Raw genomic sequence first — 16,591 nt, 5'->3', positions numbered from 1 at the left:
AGAGTGCTCGGAAAGAAAGGGGCGGATTTTACGGATGTTGTAAAGAAAGAAACGACAGGTCTTGGCAATCTGCTGGATATGAGCAGAGAAGGAGAGAGAAGAGTCGAAGATGACCCCAAGGTTTAGAGCTGAGGAGACAGGGAGAATGAGAGAGCCATCAACAGAAATCGAAAATGGGGGGAGCGGGGAGGTGGGTTTGGGGGGGGGGGGGGGAAATGAGAAGCTCGGTTTTGGTCATATTTAATTTCAGGTGGCATTGAGACATCCAGACAGCAACATCAGACAAGCACGCTGAAACTTTGGTTTGGATGCAAGGTGAGATATCAGGGGTAGAAAGGTAGATTTGGGAGTCATCAGCATAGAGATGGTAGGAAAAGCCATGGGATGAGATTAATGAACCAAGGGAAGAAGTGTAGATAGAAAAGAGGAGGGGACCAAGAACAGAACCCTGAGGTACGCCGACAGGCAGAGGGATAGAAGTAGAAGAGGATCCACCAGAGTGAACACTAAAGGTGCGGAGGGAGAGGTAGGAAGAGAACCAGGAAAGGACAGAGCCCTGGAATCCAAGTGAGGACAGGGTATTGAGAAGTATGCTGTGATCGACAGTGTCAAAAGCAGCGGAAAGATCAAGAAGAATGAGGATGGAATATTGACCTCTGGATTTAGCCAGTAATAGGTCATTGGAGACTTTAGTAAGCGCAGTTTCGGTTGAGTGGAGAGGGCGAAAACCAGATTGTAGTGGGTCAAGAATAGCATGTGAGGAGAGAAAATCAAGGCAGCGGCGGTGAACAGCACGCTCAAGTAATTTGGAGAGAAAAGGAAGGAGGGAGATGGGTCGGTAATTAGAGGGACAAGTAGGGTCGAGTGAAGAGTTCTTAAGGAGAGGTGTGACCACAGCATGTTTAAAGGCAGCAGGGACAGTCGCAGTGGAAAGTGAGAGGTTGAGAATGTGACATATAAAAGGAATAAGAGCAGGAGAGATGGCATTAAGAAGGTGGGTGGAAATGGGATCAGAGGAACAGGTGGTACATTTTGAGGAAGAAAGGAGAAGTGTAGTTTCCTCAATAGTAACTTCAGGAAAGGAGGAAAGGGAATGAGAGGAAGGAGAGAGAGGGGAACGGACTAGTGGAGGGAGAGGTGATGAAGTAGAGAAAGCAAGGTTTATCTTTTGAACCTTGTTGTGAAAGAATTCTGCAAGGGTCTGAGGAGATAATGAAGGGGGAGTTGGGGGAGGGGGCACCTTGAGGAGAGAGTTCAATGTGGTGAAGAGAAGTCGAGGATTAGAGCCAAGAGAGTTGGTCAGTTGGATATAATAATCCTGTTTGGCACGTAAAAGAGCAGATTGGAAGGAGGTCAGCATGAACTTAAAGTGTAAGAAATCAGCAAGGGCCAGAGATTTCCGCCAGAGGCGTTCGGCGGAGCGGGTACAGGAACGTAGGTAGCGGATATTAGAAGTCAGCCAAGGTTGGGGTTTTGCACGCCTTACAGGGCGGGTCATCAAAGGTACAAGAGTGTCTAAGGCAGAGGATAGAGTATTGTTGTAAGATGAAACAGCCTCGTTGACAGACGTGGATGGTGCCACAGTAGAGAGGAGGTTTGAAACATGGGAGGATAGAGATGAAGGGTCAATATCGTGAAGATTCCTAGATAAATTAGATAAGATAGGACGGGACTGGGAGGGAGGAGATTTAAGTGTGAAAGTTATAAGATGGTGATCAGAGGAGGGAAGATCAGAGGCAAGGAAACTAGAGGGTGAACAGTTGGAGGAGAAGATGAGATCAAGACAGTGACCATTTTGATGAGTGGAGGAGGTGGAGAATAGTTGGAGATTAAAGGAGGACGTTAAAGCGAGTAACTTGGAAATATAAGAGTTGGAAGGATCATTAGCAGGAATATTAAAGTCACCAAGGGGGAGGAAGGATCATGGAAGAAGGCAAGCCAGGCGTCAAAGTCACTGAGAAAGGATGAAAGGGACTTATCAGGGGGATGATAAATGACCGCTATTCAAAGAGGCAGAGGAGAGAAAAGGCAGATAGAGTGGACTTCAAAGGAGGAAAAACAGTGAGACTGAGGTGGAAGAAGGGGTTGAAATCTGGAGGAGGGAGAGAGAAGTAGTCCAACACCGCCCCCACGGCCAGCAGGGCGAGGAGTATGTGAAAATAGATAACCGCCATGGCAGAGGACTGCGACTGAAGCAGAGTCATCAGGGCAGAGCCAGGTTTCTGTTATGGCGAGCAGATGGAGGTGACGCGAGATAAAGAGGTCCTGGATATAGGCGAGTTTGTTACAGATAGAGCGGGCATTCCATAGGGCGCAAGAGAAGGGCAGAGAAGAGGAGGGGAGTAGAGAAATAGAGATGAGGTTAGAGAGGTCGCGGTGAGATCTGTAGAGTTGGGATAATAGTTGGTGAGGGGGGCCAGGATTGGGATTGATGCACATAAAGGTGCTTTACCACATCATTTTGGGGCCCTTTTACAAATGGCTTGCCGTATGCCAATTCAGAACTATCGTTGGGCCATGTAGTTATAATTTGGGTTAACCTTCACAATATTACTACTACTATTTAGCATTTCTATAGCGCTCTTACAGCTTTTGGGAGTCCATTCCATAGTTGTGCACTTACGTAGGAGAAGCTGGATGCATAAGTTGTTTTGTATTTAAGTCCTTTGCAATTTGGGTAGTGTAAGTTTAGGTATGATCGTGAGGATCCGATTCTGTTTCTGGTTGGTAGGTCTATTAGGTCTGTCATGTATCCTATCCTGGGACTATGCCGTAAGTGATTTTGTGGACAAAGGTGCAGATTTTGAAGATGATCTGTTCTTTGATTGGGAGCCAATGCAACTTTCCATACATTATAAATATACATTACTTTGCTCTGGTCCACAATAAAAATCATCTGTCATTTGGATGTCTAGTTCTCCAGTTTTGTAAGGTCCTCCTGCAGTTTCTCACAGTCCACATGCAATTTTGCAATGTTGAATAGTTAAAAAACACCAGTCCCAGTAAAGATGCTTGTGGTACTCTAAAATTCACCTCCCTCCATTTAATCTTACTCTGTTTTCTATCAACCAGTTCTCGATACACAACAGATCATTGCCTCTTATCCCATGGCTCTTTAATTTTCTCAGGAGTTTCTCATGAGGGATTTTGTCAAATGCATGCTGAAAATCCAGATACACTACATCAACTGGTTCACCTTTATCCACGTTTATTCACTTCTCTCTACATACAAGTGCAGGTCCCATACTGAACCCTTGGCAATGTTCTCTCTAAGCTGTGTGGGAGTCCTCAAACTACATTCCTGCCAGTGTGAAGTAGTGCTTTAATATTATGTTTTCAATCACTAGGGACAGGTAGATTCCCTAGAGTCTTATAGAACTTGCCTGTCCCTCACTATTGAAAATATAATGCTAGAACATCATGCCCCACTAGCAGGACTGTCCCCCTAATATTCAGCCGGCGGTAGTCAGCGTTTTTGTAAATGCTGATCGCTGGCTAAATTATACCCCAGTATTCAGTGATGGCACTGAATATCGGGGAATAATGTTGGGTGGGCAGGCTGCTGGAGCTTATGCAGACCCAGCCGATATTCAGCTGAGCCCATGTAAGAATGTTATGCAGGCCTCAGCTGAATATCGGGCCGGGACCAACATAAAAAAAAAAAAGGTTCCCCCCTCTGGTCAGCAGCCCCATCCCACCCCCACCTCCCCTCTGGGGCCTGCCTGACCTCCCTGGTAGTCCAAAGGAGCACTGGGGCAGGAGTGAAGCCCCCTCGGTTCTTGCCCTGGCAGAAGCTTCTTGAAAATGGCTGCTGTGACCTCTTGCAGTGCTTTTAGTACCATGAGGCTGCTCTGACGGGTTGAAGCAGCCATTTTCAAGAAGTTGCTGCTATGGGCAGAAGCAAGGGGGGGGGGGGGGGTTCGCTTCTGCCCCTGATGCCCTGCTAGACGACCATGGAGGTCAGGTAGGCCTCGAGGGGGGAGAGTGTCCTATCCTGACCAGGAAGTGGGGGTGGCATTGGGCTGCTGACTTGGGGGGGGGGGGGGCTGTTGTTGGGGGCTGTGGGAGGAGTGGAAAAACATTTTTAATGCGGGTCCCAGTCCAATATTCAGCCAGGGCCTACATAAAGAGAAGCGGGTGAATTTTGGACAGCTTTTGAGCTGTCCTAACTTCACCCGCTTTAACTTATACAGGCCTCGGCTGAATATTGTCACCACCCACTCCTCAGCACCGTCCCTTACCAGCCCACATTTTCGGGGCTGGTTAGAGGTGATATTCAACGGCACTAGACCAGGGAGTGCTGCTGAATATCCACAGTTGGGCAGTGATAGGTGATTTAAGTAGGCAGAAGAGGCTCCTGCCCACTTAAATTGCTTTGAATATCAGCCTGTGTGTCTTTTGCCTTTGATAAACACGTGCTTACTCACACCCTTTAAGTTATGACCATCTATATGGTTAGTAATTTTACTTTTTAATATAGCTTCAATCATTTTGCCTGGCACCAATATCGGGCTCATCAATCTAAAGTTTCTCAGATGAAGCTGGAGCACTTTTCAAAAAATGGTGTTACATTGACCACCCTCCAGTCCTCAGGTATTGTGGCCATGTCAGATGATAGGCCAGAGTTTACTAATAATTGGTTAGCAATTTTATGTTTGAATTCTTTCAGATTTTGAGGTGAATGCCACCTGGTCCTGATGATTTGTTGCTCCTTAGTTTGTCAATTTGAATTATTACATCTTTTAAACTTGCTTTAGTTGCTCTGAGTTAATCAGCATCAACGATGTTTGCCAGTGAGAGTATGACCTCAACATCCTCCTCAAGAAAGACCAAAGCAAAAAACTCATTTCATTTTTCTGCTGTTATCTTTTCATCTCTTTTACTCCTTGGTCATCTAGTGGTTCAACTGACTCTCTCGTGGGCTTTTTGCTTCACATGCATTCAAAAATGTTTTTAGTATTAGTTTTTTGCTTCTATAGCAAGCTTTTTTATCAGTTTCTCTTGGTCTATCTTATTACTCTTCCACATCTAACTTGCAGGTACTTGTGCTCATCCCTATTTTCTCTATTAGAGGCTCCTTTCCATTTTATGAAAGATGCTTCTTCCACATCCTCATTAAAACATGCTGGTTGGAATTTGCCCCCCCCCCCCCCCCCCCCCCCCCACACACACTTTTTAAATGTATGGAATATATTTTATTTGGGCATCCAAAATGGCCTTTGTCTCATGCAAGCTTTTGACCGTGGAACTGCTTCTTTTAGGTTTTTTTTTTTTTTAAATAATTTCCTCATCATTGTTCCAGGTGGATAATAAATGTAATACTTGTATATGTGAAAACAAAAACAAAAGAAAATGGCATCAGAAAAACAAGAAGAGAAGATTCTTCAAAGAATATGTTTGGAAAGCTTTGTTTCTGCAGACCAGAAAAAAAGACAACTGAAGACAGTGAAGGGGTTTGCTGGGCATTGGAAGGGCCACATACCCCCAGAACTTTAAAATGGAAGAGCAGTTCAGTCCCAGTATGATCAGATGATGCTATCTATTCATGTGCCTGATTCTTGCTTGCTGGTGGAGAAAACAGAACTGATAAAACGTTGACAACAAGGATATGAAAAAGCTTTGATAATCATTGTTATAACTTATTCTTACCCAGTATGATTAAAAGCACCTTATACTTTAAATTGCATGTACACAAATGTACAGTATATAGCCAATGTATGATTTGTTCCGAGTGTGTGCAGCTGTCAGAAAACTTGCAATTAGTTTTCAAATTCCACCACCCTCTCATGATCATTTGCACTGAAATAAAAGCAATACAGTTGTTTTTATATATTTCTTGAGAATATTTACCATTGCTGGACTCATAAACTCTTCTAAATATGCGTGGCACAGTTTTCTGTCCCAGTCATTTGTGATGTGCCCACCATACATAATATCACCAAACAAATAGCGCAAGTCTTCCCAAGGAACCTAGAGATGAAATGATTAAAAGAATTTTATTTCCACTGAAGAAACAACAAAAGTAAGGTGAAATGTTAGCACACCCACAATTTTACAAAATTAGTGTTCAGAGATGTTAGAGCTATTAAGAATTAGACACTTTAAAATGAAGCAGTTCTGGTATGAGAATCAGACCTGCTAGAAGTCTCAGTGACCACTTTGAGACCTAATCATTGAGGTTGGGAGCAAGTGAACACTGATCCGCCTCAAAGGATCCCCAGTAAGCTTACAATCCAGCTTATAATCGAAAGACAAAAACGCCTATATTGCGACCTAAATTGGGAGATAGGCGTTTATCTCCCAAAAATGAATAACGCGGTATAATTGAAAGCCAAACTTGGACGTTTTCAACTGCACTCCATCGCGGAAGCGTACAAAGTTGACAGGGGCGTGTCGGAGGCGTGGGGACTGGGGCGTGGTTATCACCCAAACAGAGATGGGCGCATTTCGCCGATAATGGAAAAAAAGTATGCGTTTGTAGCTAGAATTTAGGGCACTTTTCCTGGACCCTGTTTTTTCACGAATAAGGCCCCAAAAAGTGCCCTAAATGACCAGAATACCACCAGAGGGAATCGGGGATGACCTCCCCTGACTCCCCCAGTGGTCACTAACCCCCTCCCACCACAAAAAATGATGTTTCACAACTTTTTATTTTCACCCTCAAATGTCATACCCACCTCCCTGGCAGCAGTATGCAGGTCCCTGGAGCAGTTATTAGGGGGTGCAGTGGACTTCAGGCAGGTGGACCCAGGCCCATCCCCCCCTACCTGTTACAATTGTGCTGCTTAATGCTTAGTCGTTCAACCCCCCAAACCCACTGTACCCACATGTAGGTGCCCCCCTTCACCCCTTAGGGCTATAGTAATGGTGTAGACTTGTGGGCAGTGGGTTTTGAGGGGGTTTGGGGGGCTCAACACACAAGGGAAGGGTGCTATGCACCTGGGAGCTCTTTTACCTTTTTTTTTGTTTTTGTAAAAGTGCCCCCTAGGGTGCCCGGTTGATGTCCTGGCATGTGAGGGGGACCAGTGCACTACGACTCCTGGCCCCTCCCACGAACAAATGCCTTGCATTTATTCATTTTTGAGCTGGGCGCTTTCATTTTCCATTATCACTGAAAAACAAAAACGCCCAGCTCACAAATTGTCGAATAAAACATGGACGTCTATTTTTTTCGAAAATACGGTTCGGTCCGCCCCTTCACGGACCCATTCTCGGAGATAAACGCCCACGGAGATAGACGTTTTCGTTCAATTATGCCCCTCTATGTGTATTGGGGGGGGGGGAGGAGGAATTTCCTTGGCATTTTGACCTGGGGGGGGGGAGTTGGGCTATGAGAGGAGGATGACATATGGTGGTGGTTGTACACACATGGGGTGGGTGCTTGTGGCCTTGGCGAGGGGGTATGGGAGGACTGGTTGTCAGAAGAGGTGATCGTGGGAACCCAGATGTCAGGATTTAATTTTGCCCTTTACAGCAGGCAGTTATATGTGTCTCAATGCAGCTGTAAATACCAACTTTCATATTTTTCAGTATAGACATGGATTCTTTTATGTGAAATGAGGAATCCACATCTGTATTGTAGGTTTCCCAGGATACTCCCTCTTCCCACCCCACCCACACCCCCTTACGTAATTAGCTTTTATATATGTAAATAGCATTTATAAGTGTAAGCCCCTCTAGACTGTTACATTCTAAGATTTACGTAGGCTTACTGCCTGCACAAATTTCTCTGCTTCAACTTATAATAAAGGGCAGAATCCAGGTTTCTCTTTCCTTTGTTTTGGTCATCCCTACTGTGTTTGTTGACTCTTATGGTTTGTGGGTGTTTTGTTCTTCTCCTTTGGTATGCATAATTATGAACCTGTCACCATCCCTCTGATCCAATAGGTCAAATGTTAGGTCAATTTAAGCTTTGCTGCTGAGCTGTTGCAATCCAGGCCTGAACTGCAATATTATGAGAACTGAGCTGCCAGCATTATTAATCCAAGCGGGTGAACCAGAGAAAATGCTGATGTAGAAGTTTGAATGTTTACCCTGAAGTCATGGGATATGCAAGATCTACGGTGTAAGTTCAGCTTAACCTAGCAAATATGCCCAACCAATTGGGAGAGAAAAAAAAGGTCTGTTGAGTCTTCCCTTTAATGGGCCTATCATGAGAATGGGCTGTTCATGCTTAAACTCAATGGGCCTTAGCAACATAGGACCAAACCCCTAAACCCCCAGCTGGACCAATCATAAAGTGCCAGGGTGGCATTACACCCATTTTAACCTGTGTACAGCTAATGACAGGCAAAATGTCATTACAGTCTATTGATACAAATCATATATAACTAGGGGTTCACTGGAACCACCAACAAATTGGATGCAGATAGATCGAGTATTCAGATGTTCACAATAGGATCTATCTAAATATTGTATTAATTCAAAGACTTAACATACAAATTTTATATTCTTAATAATGTCCATGTACCACACTTTATACTTATACTTGTCTTTATATTTAGGGGAAAAGACCTCAAATGCCACAGCCACAGATCTTGTTATTCAAACTGCTATGCAAGGCTCCAATTATCTTTCATTGGTTAACCCTCCCCCCCCCCCCCCCCCCACTAAAAAATAACATTCACTGGAGCACACAAAAAAAGAGGTGGTTCCAGTGAATGCTATTTGTGTGTGCAAAGCATGAGCACAAGTGATTTATATTTCAACTCTTGAGGAAACCCGATGTATTTTGGGTGAAATGGGCCCCGTTGGGTCATCTCTAAGATAAGTGTAATTTTGAGTCTTCCAGTTACTTGAGAGATGTTTTTGCAGCATTTGATACTGAGTGACAATAACTTATTGATGTGGAGGGGCATTTGCAGCATGACGTCTAAATCCGACTTTGGACATTATTAAAACAGATCTTGACCAAAATGTCCAACTTAGCCCTGGACATTTTTGTGTTGTTCCATTATGGCAGAAAAACATCTAAGTGATAGGAACAACCAAATTCTACCTTTAACAGGTTCCTGACATGCCCCTTGTGATTTGGACACACTGTAGACGAACAGTAAAAAAAAAAAAAACATTTAACAAAATAGGTTTCAAAAATAGCAATTTGGATATTTTTGAGAAAAAAATTTCCATCTGCAGTTTATGCCACTTTTTGGATATTTTTCTCTTTTGAAAATGAACCCCATAGTATCACAAGATCTACTATAATAAAACTCACCCTCTGAAGACAAAGTTCTGAAGTCACTCAGTCACTCACTGAAGGGTTCATGGATTCATGGTGGTGAAGCCAGAACACTGACCATGTCTCTCTGCCCCGCCCTCGCATGATGGACCAATCAGAAAAAACACCCTCAACATTCTGAAACACAAAGGACCATCACAACACCGTTCCCAGGCAACACTAGGCAACGTAAGACGGACCAATCAGAGGAAACTACGTGACAATAAGGGAGGAGCATTCCCCAGCAGAATGGCTCATTATCTGTGCAGCACGGAGAGCACAGAACCACCGCTGGAACGAGAGAAGAATATTCCTGCTGTGGGTATGTGCAAAAATAGACCAGGGGAGGGGGGGGGGATTTTTAAATGCCTAATGCCAGTACTGAAGAGTGCCAGAGGGCCTATAGCACAGACTATATTTGGGATTGCTTGACATGGAGTCAGAGGAGCCGGAAAACAACGTGCCCGTCACCATCTGGGACGTGGGCGAACAGGACAAGCTGCGGCCCAGCTGGAAGGATTACCCGCAACCCAGCCAGCAGCAAACAGCGACCAAGGAAGGGGGAGGAGTAGGAGCGTGTTTCCCTACTCCTTCCCTGCCTAGGAATCACTGGAGACTGGCTGCCAAACTAACGAAACAACCGCACACCGACGCACCACCTCCATCATTAGAAAGGCATCCACTCTTTCTTCAACAGAAATGCAAACTAATAATACAAAACAAACAAAGAATACATGGTTTCTCAGGCAGCTGCAGGTAACTCCCCACCCCCTTCCTCTTCCCCTTTCGCCGAAGCGGCCAAGGACGTGCCCAACCATCCCCAGCCTCAGGCAAACTGTCTCCCACCTCGGGGATTCCCCGAGCACCCGGAAAAAGACGGCGCAGATTCCTGCAGCGCATAAATGTTCCAGCATTCCCCTGCAGCCGGCCTGAAATGGACCAAACATACCGGATCACCCCACGACGGCCCGAGACCGTGCTCTTCTCCCTTCCGCCAACTTAAAACAACCATCCCCGTCCTCAGGCAAGCCGTCACCCACCTCCAGGATGCCCAGAACCCCAGCCCAATGGAAAAAGATGGCGCTGCTTCCAACAGCACATTTCTCTTCCAGCATTCCCCTACAGCAGCCCTGAAACGGCCAAAAAATACCGAAAGACAAAGAACGTGCTCCTCAACCTTCCGCCCATCTAAAGCAACACTGCTGCCTCAGCACAACAAAAAAAAAAAACATGGAAAAAAAAAACAACACTCAACAAAGGCTGACACCCCCTACAACCACATTTACATTTCACCAACAGTTAGATAGATCCTAACATGGAGGTTTACTGGAACAAACCGGTGGAAGAAGAATGTCTGTAGCCCAGTAGAGGGACTAGAAAGAGGTTTCATGGAAGGATGAAAAAGTAGTGGGGCCATGAAGAGACACTTTCATTTGGAGAGTCAGAGATACAGCAAGTGTATGACATACTGTAACTTTGTTTTATCAGATACTTTAAACAGAACTGTGCCTGGCAGTTCAGAAAGCAAAGCAAATACAAAGAAAAAAAAAACTAGAGAGAGTAAACAGTTTGGATAAGTTAAGTAAATATAGTTTATTGATCCAATTTGGAAGCATTCTAGGATAACATCTTACTGAGTAAAGGAATTGTAATGATCTATCTTTAATAAAATAATTAAAATTGCTACTTAAACTGTATAATTGTAAACTGAATACAATAAAGAGATCAATATCACCTACATCCTGTGTACAAGATTCAACATCAGAGGTTTCTTGTACTTTATTATACAACCCTCAGCACTGAAGAGCTTATCTCTGTAGTGTGTTGGCATAATAATCCTGTTTTGCAATAAAGCCATTTTCCCCATGCGTCTACATAATTTTGCTGCTCCAGACTTTCTAGATCTGCCAACTCCCTAAAAATCTTGGACAGCAACTGTCTGTCCAAGCCACATTTGAATAACACCACTTCCAACTTTGTGGAATCTCTGTATAGGTTTTGTCTAGCATCTGCACCCATTAGGAAATCCTAGAATTGAAGCACTTATTTCCAAAACCCTCTAAGTCCAATGGACTTAGCAGGTTTTGGAAATAAACCCTTCAATTGTAAGTACTGATAAAAGGAGATTTGACTTTACAATCAAAAGGCTCTTGTAATTGACCCAATAATAATGATTCTCGGTAGAACATGTTATCACACCTTCAAAACTCTAGAGCTTCCAAAGCTGTACAAAGATTCTTAAATACTGAGTAAAGCCTCGATGGTAATCCCTGATGTTGGCTAGAGGAAACAGAAATCAGAGATTTTACTTCACTCCATTCCTGAATCAATGGCTGTAGAAAGATATGTCCCAGTCTCATATATCCTAGTTGGTCCTCTTCCCCCCCCCCCCCTATGTCTTCCCATATTCAAATACCGACCAAGGTGATAAAATTGATTTTTCCAGCTGTACCCAATGCTTATTCAGGTCTTCTCTATAGTGAGTTTGTAAAGCTTTTAGCATAAGCTGCTTTGTAATGTCTATGAAGGCCAGGGAAACCCAGGTCACCCTCCTCCTTCACCTATGTCAGTCTGGTCAGACTAATTTTAGGGTTTTTTTCCCTTTCTTCAAAAAATTATTGGATGACTCTACCCATGTCTTGAATTGCCTCTTTGTAATTTTTATGGGAGAACAAAAATCTAAACTTTGAAAGGACCATCCTTTCAAATGGCGCTTCTCTTCCCCACCACAAGATTGACAAGGATTTCCAATCCATCAGATCTGCTTTTAAGGAATGTGTTAAACCTGCTTTAATAAAGGCAAAATGGGTCATCTAAATTATTAGAGAAGTAAATACTTAAATATCTAATAATGGTGGAAACTATTCTAAAATGGAAATTCAAAAAACTTCTCCAATATAATGTGGGTATTGAGAGCTTCAGTCTTGTCAATGTTGACCTTAAAATCTGAAGAAGAAATCACAAAAGTGGAGGGAAGTGAAGCACTACAGTCAAACAGTCAAGAAGGAAAAAAGTAGTGTAACCAATACAACTCTTCCAAGGACCAAGGAGACAATCTCAACGAAAAAAGCTTTATTTAATCAGGGATTCGGACTTGACATGACACCATGTTTCGGCTGTGTGCCTGCCTCAGGAGTCTACAAATAAATGAGTGAATAAAAAAATACATAAATGAATGAATAAAATGAACAACTATTAACATAACTATTATTAAAAACATAAAACACATAGACTTAAAAGCAAATTAAGACACCAGGGATTGAACAGAATGCACCAAATAGGCATAAACAGTGGAGAATTATAAAAACTTAAGGTGCAAAGAATTAGATAAAAACAGAAATCGGGTAAAACTTATAACAAATACAAATAAGAGATGGTAAATAAATAACATTATCAAAAATGCAAAAATCTGCTTAGAGCAATAAAATTAGAAACTGTAGGTGTATGTTTGCTGTAAAAACATAGACTGCTGTCTGTGTAATCATCAAGAGTCAGTTATAATGAATATCAAATTAGGCCTCACAAGCCAAGGGTACCAACTAAGTGGACACACCTGATTAGGCTATCATCATAGGCCAACCACCACCACCACCACCGGAAAACCTGCAGAGAGCAAAAAAAACTGAACATATAAAGAGAAAAAAAAATAACATGCAATATGTAAAATGAAACGCATTGTGAATAGAAACCATTGCATGGACATAAGGTAACAAATCACTAACCTTTACAGATGGTATCATAATGAGTCATAAAAAAACAGCACATAAATCAGTTTGTACAGATGGTATCAGAATAAGTCTTGTCACAATGCAAAAGACAGCATTTAATAGAAGTCTATATGAAAAGAAATAGTCAAAATCAATGTACTATTGTCAATTTAACAAACTGCATTAAAGGGAAAACTTGCGTGAAGGGGAAAAAATAAACCACAGCTCTATGAATAAATAGATTACCACCTGAAAGGAGAAACGGGCTGCGTGTGAACAACATGCATTGGGAAATAGCTAAAATATTAGAACACCATTTTCTAAGTAAACAGCGCTAAAGAGGTACCCAATATGGAAGAAAGAGAGTTAGCCAGAGTAGTAGTGTAATGAAGATATACTGGACTGCAGGAAAAGTGGAAAGGGAGGGTTAACTAGGTGCTAGTAAATACGCTGTTGAAAAGCATCATGTATACACTGCAAAAACGAAGGATAACAAGGGAATACAAATAAGTAAGTAATCAAAATCTATCAGATGCTTAAAAAGTACATAGGAAGATATTTATGTGTGGACCATGATCCACTAACAAGTGCTATGACTGACCATGAGCGGATCAAACACTGTCGGTCCCTAAAAGTGCAGTTTAAGTGCGAATCATGAAGTCGCTAATAACAAACGCTGTAGCTGTGCGGACTGTAAAGACACGGACAACAAGAAAAGAAAAGCTGACTGATTAATGTTGGCAAAAACAGTGTATAAATTGTACATGATGAAGATATAGTATTTGGAAACACATACCTTGAAAAAGACGCCCAATATGTCTGCAAAGCGCATTAGAGGAAAGCTTAGCAATCATGCAGACCTTAAAATCTGAAACATTACCAAATTCATTCAGAATCTGCAGAAGATGCAGCAATGACTTTTGGGTGTCCATCATGAACAGTAGTGTCTTGTCTGCATATAGCAAAATTGTATGGTCCTCCTCATCAACAATAATAGAGATATCTGATGCAGCCCTTATATGGGTGGCAAATGATTCTACAGCCAAGGTAAACAAGAGAGGTGACAAGGATACCCCTACCAGGTGCCATGACTCAGTGAAAATTCTTGTGATGTTATACCTTTTACTGAAATAGCACTTTGGGGATCATGAAAAATGAAACGCATTGCGAATAGAAACCATTGCATGGACATAAGGTACCAACAAAACACTAACCTTTACAGATGGTATCATAATGAGTCATAAAAAACAGCATATAAATCAGTTTGTACAGACACATGGCATAAATAATTTCCGTAAATTATTGAAAACTAACCTATTCAACACAGCATACTACAATAATTCATCCTAAATACCAGTTAATCAATATTTTACACCGAATCTTCACTAAACATAATTCTGTACTTCTCGATTGTCCATACTAATCAGCAAGATTGAAGTTTAATATTTCTGATTGTCCAAATTAATCTATCATGATTGAAGTTAATCCAACATCTCTTCTTTCTGATTATGAAAATGCACTTTCTGTAACTGTATTCCTAATCCTCTCTGTCTCATTCACCTTAAATATGTATTTCTCTTCCGGAATTGGTGATCACCATTATGGAAAATGTAAGCCACATTGAGCCTGCAAATAGGTGGGAAAATGTGGGATACAAATGTTACAAATAAATAAATAAATGATACAAAGCTTGCACCCAGGTGCTAAAATTCTCTCTCTCCCTCCACCCCCAAACCTGGTTGGGTTCAATACTTCAAATAATAAGGATCACTCAACCTTTAGCTCATTTATTTTGTAATTGTGAACCCTCTAGGAACAGAAAAATACCTACTGTACACGAATATACACCACTTCAATAGCCTTCAGGCTTGCAGGGAAAGGGGATGGGATTTGATATAATACCTTTCTGTTGTTACAATCAAAGCTGGAGGCCGACTGACCATATGGGCAATCGGGCAGTGCCTGAGGGCCCAGAGGCTCTTGGGGGGGCCCAGTGCCTCTTTCAACCCCTCCTTGCATACTAGAGCCCCTTAGGCCTACTTTGAAGGGCCCAGATGGTCCAGTGGCCTCTCCAGGAGCAGGGAAGAAGCTCACTCTTTCTTGCCTGCTGCCACTGCTCTGTCCAGCACTCCTGCACCATCAAAATGGCTACTGAGACTTCCTGTCATGCCAGGTAGAGCAGCGGCGGCGGTGGACAGGAAAGAGTGGAGCTCTTTCCTGCCCCTTAAGAGCCCACTAGACCACAATGGCCCCTCAAGGTAGGCCTGTGGGGCTATAGTGTGCAGGAGGAGTGCTGGAAACCAAGGTGGAGGTGATGGCAGCAGGGACCTGGGGGGGCATCCCAGTGACCCCTTCTGCCCAGGGACCCAGATCACTGTCAGTCCATCCCTGATCAAAGTGGTTTATATATTATATACAGGTACTTATTTTGTACCTGGGGCAATGGAGGGTTAAGTGGCTTGCCCAGAATCACAAGGAGCTGCATTGGGAATCAAACTTGGTTCCCCTAGTCCTCAGGCCACTTCACACTCCTCTAGATATATAAAAAGGCAGTTTATTCCAGAGAGTAAGTGCCATACCATAAAGCAAGAATGGTGTGCATAATCATGTCTGATATAAGAATAAGAAGGAACAAAGAGACTACGCTGTGAGGAGCGAAGTGAGCATGCATGGGTGTGGGAAATGAGGGTGTGCCAGTGTGGATAATCTTATGCACTATCTTGAGAATCCTATAGGGGATGTCAAATGAAGCTAGTGTTCTTGCTTAAGAAGAGGAGTGACACTATCAAACTTCTTTTGACCCAGAACAAGCTTTACTATGGTGTTTTGAACAAGCTGCACTCTATGCATTTGTACAGCTAGGAGGGCAGCATAAAGGAAGCTACAACAGTCTAAGCGAGAAAATACAAGGGAATGAAATAACTGCCACACAGATTTGGGGTCCAGGAGGGATCAAAGAGAATATATTTGATGGAAAGTGAAATTCATCTAGTGGAAAGAGAAATAAAGCTTTTTTTTTTTTTTAAACCACAGTAGAATTATTTCAGTTAAAAGTGAGATGGCTATCCACAGTAACACCCAGAATCTGAATAGAATCCTTCAAAGGAACTGGGGAATCCAGAATAACAGACAGACATGGCAAAGAGGGAGATTTCTTGCTAAAAAAAAAGATTGCATCAGTTTTATCAGAATTAAGCTTTAAAGAAACAGAACCAACAGTGGAGAGTAACCAAATATCATCAGCATAAGCAAAAAAATAGAACCCAGTGACTGTGAAAACATTTTAGACAGGTCATAGAAGTTGGAATTGAGACATGCAGGCCAGTGTGTCTCAAGATTTATGTGTATTTTTGAACTGAATCTGCCAACATAGAGCCTATTCTAAAATTCAGGAGAAATGGACATTTATGCGCCATGTTTGTGCAGCATAAACATCCATTTTTTCCAAATAAACATAGATAATATTAATGGGTTCAAAGCCAACACATACCTGGTTATCTTTGTGACCTTAGAAACATCTATATAAATAAATCTCACCTGAAACATTCTGAAGCTCTGAAGCTCTCTCTGTGGCAGGGACACTCACTGTCACTCATGCACCACTCACTGTCACTCATAGACCTGCCCTCAGCCACGCCCCTTCCGCACATAATTCGCAACCCCAACG

At 42.6% G+C, this 16,591-nt stretch overlaps 1 protein-coding gene across 1 annotated transcript in view; it reads right to left on the bottom strand.

Moving 5' to 3' along the window:
* Positions 1-16,591, bottom strand: part of DNAH11 (dynein axonemal heavy chain 11) — a 708,797-nt gene that overhangs the window by 26,929 nt on the left and 665,277 nt on the right. The window contains exon 74 of the mRNA XM_030201723.1: positions 5,851-5,970. Coding sequence (XP_030057583.1) covers positions 5,851-5,970 — 120 coding nt within the window. The remainder of the gene's footprint in view (positions 1-5,850; positions 5,971-16,591) is intronic.

Source organism: Microcaecilia unicolor, chromosome 1 (assembly GCF_901765095.1).
Source record: "Microcaecilia unicolor chromosome 1, aMicUni1.1, whole genome shotgun sequence".
In the NCBI taxonomy this organism is placed as follows: Eukaryota; Metazoa; Chordata; class Amphibia; order Gymnophiona; family Siphonopidae; genus Microcaecilia; species Microcaecilia unicolor.
Note: the sequence above shows the minus strand (reverse complement) of the source record. Positions and strands in the feature narration are given on the sequence as shown.